The sequence below is a fragment of the Octopus bimaculoides genome, unplaced genomic scaffold (genome assembly GCF_001194135.2).
Source record: "Octopus bimaculoides isolate UCB-OBI-ISO-001 unplaced genomic scaffold, ASM119413v2 Scaffold_107243, whole genome shotgun sequence".
Classification (NCBI taxonomy): domain Eukaryota; kingdom Metazoa; phylum Mollusca; class Cephalopoda; order Octopoda; family Octopodidae; genus Octopus; species Octopus bimaculoides.
The window spans coordinates 2232-10336 of NW_026373553.1; the positions used below are offsets into that span (position 1 = coordinate 2232).

The following is an 8105-nucleotide window of genomic DNA, read 5'->3' on the forward strand; positions in this document are numbered from 1 at the left end:
ACACCTAGCTACTGTTTCTACCAGCTTGAATGACCAAGTGTTCTTTTATTGATCCTGAAAGGATGAAAAGCAAAGTCAACCAGTGCAGAATTTTAACTCAGAGCTTGAAGACAGATGAAATGCTGCTAAGCGTTTCGCCCAACATGCTAACAATTCTACCTATCAACCAGCTTTAATATTCAAATTACTCAGTCATATGTGATGCTTATTTACTCAAATTGTTTTGAATAAATCATATATTATCTTGTAACTTCAAGATTACGAAACTGGTTGTTTGTTTTTAGACTGACATTGTAGGGCAGGTGTGAGGCCTGATCTGGCAGGTTTGAACATAAAACTGGTATGGCAAGTTTAAATGCCAAAGGGTTAATCTACATAGCTAATCACTATGTAATCTACATAGTGTAACCAAGGACCTACAGATAGTGACATAGTGTATCATGGACTACATTATCCAATGTGTCCATCATTATTTAAGAAGGTAAGATGTGGTTTAAGAGGGATTTTTCTGCTATTTCTATCCGGAGTAGCAATCATGTAGAGGCTCTCATCAATCAATGGCCAAGAGACAGAGTTAGATAGAGACAGACAGATAGATAGATAGATAGATAGATGGATAAATAAATAGAGAGAGAGAGAGAGAGATGTTGTATAAGATCATACTGCTTGTTTGTGCATAGAGGTTTGCAGAACTTTCCAATTCCTGTATAAATGAAAAACAAGCGATGAAATGTATGTGATGGCGTGTACTTTATACACACACATACACACACACATACATAGATCAAAACTATCACAAACCCAACTTATACAAAAAATATAAAAGATATACGAGGGGGTACCCAAAAGACACCAGAATTTTGCAACGTTAATTTAGTCGCTTAGTTTTACATGTTTACACTTTTATCGCCTTCAGAATGTTCTCTATTTGAAGCAATGCTTTGGCCCAGATGCGTTTTACACTGTTCAAAGTAGTGCTGGAATTCTTGTGAAGTGATGCCTTTTAATGCCTCCATTTCTGTCTTCACCTCTTTCACATCTGCAACTTCCATAGCACCAGCCTTCATCACCAGTGATGACCTTCGAAAAAAAGGCCCAGATCAACTACCAACTGTTCTTTCAGTTCATGACATGCATTCAGTTGTGATTGTTTTTGATCTTCCGTGAACAAGCGAGGCACAAATTTTGCTGCAACTCTTTCCATTTGCAATTCTTTGCCCAAAATTCGTTGGCAGGAGCTCCAGGACTCACCAATCATATCAACAAGTTTGTCAATTGTTCAGTGACGGTCCTCCAAGATCAGTTCATGAATATTCATGATGTTTTCATTCGTTTGGGAGATTGATGGTCGCCCTGAATGAGGTTGGTTCTTCAAGCGATAAGTAACCATTCCTAAAGCATGAAAACCACTCATAAACTTGTGCTTTGCTCATGGCCACATCCTTGTAAGCTGTCTGAAGCATGACAACTGTTTCGGCCACCGTTTTCTCCAGCAGAAAACAGAATTTCATGGAAGTATGCTGTTCTTTCATTTCAGTCATTGTAAAAATCGACGAACAGGGGAGAAGCACTGCAAAACAAAGACACACAGCCAATGCTGCCGGTCAGCAGACTGATGCCTGAGGGTTGCATCAAGTGGCTTCTAGCAGCAGAAGCCCGACTAAAACAGGTTTGTTTCCCAGAGAATGTTTCTGGTTATTTTGGGGTACCCCCTTGTATGCAAGAACACAATCACACATTCTAAGAGATACATATAGACATACACATACATGGACATACAAATGTACAAAGACAGATAAATAACGGAATCAAAAGGTAGTTTTGTGTGTGTGTATATACATACTCACATATGTGCATATGTCTGTGTGCATATATATATGTATAAACACACACGCATATAAATACAAACACATACATATACACATACATACACGTAGTACATACATGCACATGTGTATATAAATAATATATATATATATATATATATATATATATATATATATATATATATATATATATATATATATATAGATAGATAGATAGATATACACACAAACATGTATTACATACACATATACATTCATACACACATACATGTATGCAAGTTTAATGATGATGAACAGGAGAACGATGACAGCAGCAACAAAAATATGACGAAAAAATAGCACAAAACGAAACGATAAACAACAATGCTACTTATTCATACCCAAGTTGTAGAAGAAGACAATACCGGTGCTGCCCAATTGGCGCCGCCTGTTTTCTTTTGTTCCCCTTTTGGCTGCCACTGATGATCAGTTCTGAAAAGACACATGGGGACAGTTACCTCATCTGTACAAACATATACACACTCAAACATAAAAATAAACAGGGTCATATACATACATATGTACCTCAGTAAAGATAATATACACAGAGGTACTTACAGTTCTATATTTAAGAGATGAGGAATTATTTACATTTGAAGATGAGGACAAATATCCGTCAAATGTAAATAATGTAAATAATGTAAATAATGTACAGAGGTACTTGTTCCATCTGTACAGATACTCTGAAGCACACATGGCCAGGCATACCAGAGAAAAGGTAACATACATACATAGAGGTACCTGTTACATTTGTACAGCTATTCACAAGCACACAAGGCCATGCATATACCATGCCTAGCAGAGAGAAGGTATCATACATAGGCACATGCTAAATTAGCTACCCGCATATCCTCTCCATTTAGCCCCCTACAAACACATGCCATCTCTCTCTCCAGCTGGGGAAGCAATGTATTCACTTCTTCAGCAAGACGCCTGTCCCCGCCCCCTTTATTATACTTTCACGTCCTTCAATACTAAACCCAACTCAGTTGAGAGGGTCTTGTCTTGCGAGTTACTTGGTGACCTCGCAAATTGCCAGTACTATGAAAAAAAAAAGCACCCAATACACTTTGCAAAGTGACTGGTGTCCTGAAGAACATTAAGCTTTGGAGACAATGCCAAAGCAGACAGTTAAGCTGGATGCAGCCCTCTCGTCTGCCAGTTCCTGCTGAATTGTCCAACCCATGCCAATAAGGGAAATGGAATGTTAAATGATGATGGTGGTGGTGGTAACAAAATTAATGTCATCAACTGGTTATCGTTTTAAAAATTATCAAGTTCCCAAACACTATAATTGTCTAATATTATTAGCCAGTTATTGTCATATATACATATGTATATATATACATATATATATATACACACACACGACGGGCTTCTTTCAGTTTCTGTCTACCAAATCCACTCACAAGGCTTTGGTTAGCCCAAGGCTATAGGAGAAGACACTTGCTCAAGGTGCCACTTAGTGGGACTGAACCCGCAACCATGTGGTTGGTAAGCAAGCTACTTACCACACAGCCACTCCTGCACCCATCATATATATATATATATATATATATATATACACACCAACACACACACACACACATTATGTGCAACCTGCCAAAGTTAAGTTGACTACTGTAATAGTAGTGTAGGTTACAAGTTGGAGAGTATAACATAGATTAACCAAAGACATAGTGATTGTAATAGTAGTACAATGTAATAGCTAGAGGCTACAACAGCAAAGGGTACCGAGTTCATTCATTAACATTAAACACAGGTTCAATCTCCAGCATATCTACAGCTTTACACAGCCTGGCCAAACATACATACACATAAGTACATTCATATATAAAAGAGGCCACTAAAGTGGACAGTTAATGCGCTAGAAAAAGATCACTTAAAAAATTCTCAAAGAAAGATTCAGCGGAGCAAAAACAGGTTGGGCAAGACCAGTGAAAATTATAAATTATAAATTTTCACTGGTCTCACCCGCCTGGTTTTGCTCCGCTGAATCTTTCTTTGAGAATTTTTTAAGTGATCTTTTTCTAGTGCATTAACTGTCCACTTTAGTGGTCTCTTTTATATACACAAGTACTATAATCCTTTTAGGATCTCAGAAAATTTGTTCTGAATCTCCCTGATTCTTTTAATGTGCTGGTTTCCTGGTATTAAATTGATATTAATTAATATCAAATTTTTACCCTATTATGTTAATTACATTCATATATATATATGTGTGTGTATATGAATGTAAAACTTACTTCTTGACTTGACTTGCAGGGCCGTTGATGTTTAAATTAGCTGCCATCTGGGCCAAACTGAGATCCAAATCTCCCTGAATCAGCTTCATTGGTTCTTTCTTTGAAGGGGTTTGAGTCTGGGGTTGTAACACGTCGCCGAAAGCATTGAATCCTGAATAGAATGCAGAACACTTTCTATGAGAAATCATACATAACAACAACAACAACAGCATTTACTTCTACAAGAATTCCACTTATATCTAATTGCTTTAGAAGAATATTAAACCAATCTCTAATGACCCGTAGGACATCTGTAGAGATAACCTCAACAAGTAAACCAACCTTTGTCTCTGGTTGATACTTTATTTTATTGATTCCCGCAACAAAGATGAAAGGCAAACTCGACCTCAGGGGAATTTGAACTCAAAACATCAAGAGATGCATTTGCTGTATTTACTTATGTATGAGTAGTCTCACCCCTAATTTAGTGTTAGATCTTGGTAGAAAGTTTTTTCCCCTTCATATGTATAAGTCACACCCCAGTTTTTTTAAATATAAAATCGTGTATAAACCAGTGAGACATATACAAGTGAATACAGTGGTTACCGCAAGGGGCATTTTGTGTAACACTGATGGTTCTGCAAATCCAATCTGTCTTAATTAGTAATTATTTCAGATATGAAGACTGCAAGCTGTCAGAACCATTACCATGTTCGAGAAAGTGCTTAGCAGCAGCTCTTCTCACTTTATGTTCAGAGTTTGAATTCCACCAAGGTCGACTTCGCCTTTCATCCTTTCAGGGTCAATAAAATAAGGATCAGTTGAGCACTGGGGTCAATATAATTGACCAGCTGCGCCCCACAAAATTTCAGGCCTTGTGCCTATAATAGAAAGATCTATTTCTGACACAAGGAGAAGGCTAGAAATTTAGAGGCAGGGACATGTCAATTGTATTAACCCCAGTACTTGACTGGTATTTATTTTAACAAACCTCAAAAGGATGAAATATTAATAAGAAAAACCAATTAAATAAGTAACAGAATTTAGTGAAAACATTAACTTGTTTTTAGATTTCTAATTAAAAATAAATCGAATATGCCAAGGAAAACTAATCAGAGTATTACATATCACACACACAAAGTCAGATAAACAAATGTGCTTTTTTTTACCCAAAATGTAAAATATAAACATGTTTAGTGTTGGACATGTGTATGTAGGGGGAGAGAGAATTAAAACCCTCAGTGAATATGCATGTTTGTAACTGGGTTGGTGTGTAACTGAAAACAACCAAAGTTATCAGGACTTCAGCCTTGTTGAGCCCCAATTCAACTTGAATTTGCTCAAAATATTTTAGTGCTTCTCCCACACTGGAGAAGCTAGAAACAGAGGTTGTTAAAAGAAGGCAGTCCAAGAGACCAGCAACAGAATGAGATTTATAATCCATGTCACAACAGACATAAATTGCAATACTTTAACAAGAATATTCAATACAACAATACCAAACTACAGCAGTGAGAGAGAGAGAGGTGGTTAGGGACGATGCCCCAATCCTTCTGCTCTTGCCACCAGAAAAAAAACTGAAAAGTAGACATCCTCAATGTATATCACAACAGAAACAGACATTATTGAATAACTCAAGAAAGTGAAAATGGTTATAAGGCAAATTGATCGTAAAAAGTAAAACAGAAATAAAAGATTTATGCCCCTGTTTACATTTACTCAATGAGACAAGTGCTTGCCACTTTTATACTGCAATTTATGCTTGTGAGAGGTAAACATGCACAGGGAGATCAAATTTGTTGTTGTTGTTGTTTAAGGCCCCAGGTCAACCTTGAGCAAATCTATGGATCAAAGCAATTCCAAGCATGACCATCATGCCACATTTTCCACTATTTTGTTGTTTTTTTTAATCCCAGGCCAGCTCTGATTAAGCACACCTATGATTGAAGTTATTTCAGCTGCAACCCTTCTTTTCCAGTGTGCAAGGACTACATGGTTGCGGTGAGGATATAAAGTCAAACTGTGTTATCTTTGATAACTACATATCAGCAACTAGTATATAGTCTGACAGTTTAGTCTTTCAGATAATTCAGAAATGACATACTAAGTAATTACATTTCATAGCTTTGAAATTTTGATGATGTGATTGTATATTTTTAGAATGATATTGTAGGGTAGGTGTGAGAGGCAGGATCTGGTCAGTTTAAATGTTAAAGAGTTAAACCTAAAGAAAGTCCGATTAAACACACCATTTTCGCTGCATTGTAATACTGAAAGATGGTTTCTCTTTGGAATTTCATCACTCCTAATTAGGGATGTATCTTATATGCAAGTGCATGTTATACACAAATGAATACAAGACATAGCTTTGTTTTTGATAAAATCATAAGATCAATATTTTCCAGAAAATTCAGTGTAGTTCATTGAGTTTAACCACAATATATAACTGGTACTAAAACTGCTAATGAATAAGGGATAAATATGAGCGAATGAGAAAGTCTTTACAGGATCACTTACTCTGCTAAATATAGTAGTGAAATGCCAAATCATACCCTACTAACTGAAGGGGAAAAAAAGCAATGGCAAGAAACATGTAGCTATACAAAATAGATGAAATGGTCATGGTTGGAATATGCCTTGGAGATAAATCACAACAATGGACTGCAGGGAATAATAAAAGAACTAAGAGACAAAAACGATAACAATGAAAAAGGGACAAAAGACATATATAAAATATATTTTTAAAAAAAGGCAAAACTAACAAAGCAAATAATAATTCTTTCTACTATAGACACAAGGCCTGAAATTTTTGGGGAGAGGACTAGTCAATTACATCAACCCCATTACTTTGCTGGTACTTATATTCTCAACCCTGGAAGGATGAAAAACGAAGTCAACCCTGGTGGAATTTGAACTCAGAACAAAAAGACAGATGTTAAACACTTTGACCAGCGTGCTAACAATTCTGCCAGCTTGTCACCTTCACAAAGCAACTAATAGATTCAAAGTAAGGAATGAGAGATTACTGCATCATATCTTTTCTCTTTTACTTGTTTCAGTCATTTGACTGCAGCCATGCTGGAGCACTGCCTTGAAGCGTTTTAATCAAACAAATCGATCCCTGAACTTGTTTTTATTTCTATAAGCCAAATACTTACTCAATCAATCTCTTTTACCAAACCACTAGGTTATGGGGACGTAAACACAGCAACACTGGTTGTCAAGCAGTGGTGGAGGGACAAACACATATAGAAGTATACATATATATAATGGGCTTCTTTCAGTTTCCGTCTACCAAATCCACTCACAGGGTTTTGGTCAGCCTGAGACTATAGCAGAAGACACTTGCCCAAGGTGCCATGCAGTGGGACTGAACTGGGAACTATGTGGTTGGGAAGCAAACTTCTTACCACACAGCCATGCCTGCACCTATACATGAAGATAATGAAATGCAAGGCACCAAATAACAGAATCAGTCTAGACAATATAAATGGTGAACTTCTATGAAACTAACACATGAAAGACATCACAGAAAATAATAACGATGGTAATTTAAAGAATTAGTTGATTATAGAAAACATCAAAGACTTCACAAAGAATACTTTGAGTGCTTGGCAGACAAAGAATGGTTAGAAATAAGGAAAAGAGGGGGGGGGGGAGAAGAAGTGCAATGGTTAGAGAAACTGCAAGAGTTTAGGACTAAATATGGTATTTACAAAGCTTTGATTGGTCTGGGGCTATAGTAGAAAACACTTATCCAAGTTGCCAAGCAATGGGACTGAACCTGTAGCCATGTGGTTGAAAAGTAAATTGCTTACCACGCAGCCATGCCTGCACGTAGACAGACAGTCACAATTTGCTCAAGGTCTTTTCACAGTAAGACTGAACCCCAATGCACATGGTTGGTTGCAAAGCAATAGTTTTAACCACAACCATTCCTGTGCCTATGTATTTTTATAAACACCCAACTATGCATATATATATATATATATATAAATATATATATATATATAAA

The 8105-nt window shown here is 36.6% G+C and overlaps 1 protein-coding gene across 2 annotated transcripts in view; it reads right to left on the reverse strand.

The window, feature by feature from the left end:
- LOC106879752 (uncharacterized) overlaps positions 1–4511 on the reverse strand; it is a 6731-nt gene extending 2220 nt beyond the window's left edge. Inside the window, exons 1-2 of one of the 2 annotated variants that reach the window (XM_052978301.1) lie at positions 4112–4511; positions 2231–2297 (exon numbers count right to left, since the gene is read on the reverse strand). In XM_052978301.1, coding sequence (XP_052834261.1) covers positions 2231–2297; positions 4112–4323 — 279 coding nt within the window. In that variant the 5' untranslated portion in view covers positions 4324–4511. Of the gene's footprint in view, positions 1–2206; positions 2298–4111 lie in introns of both variants that reach the window. The other variant, XM_052978300.1, reaches the window with a different exon arrangement.
- Positions 4512–8105: the final 3594 nt, after the last annotated feature.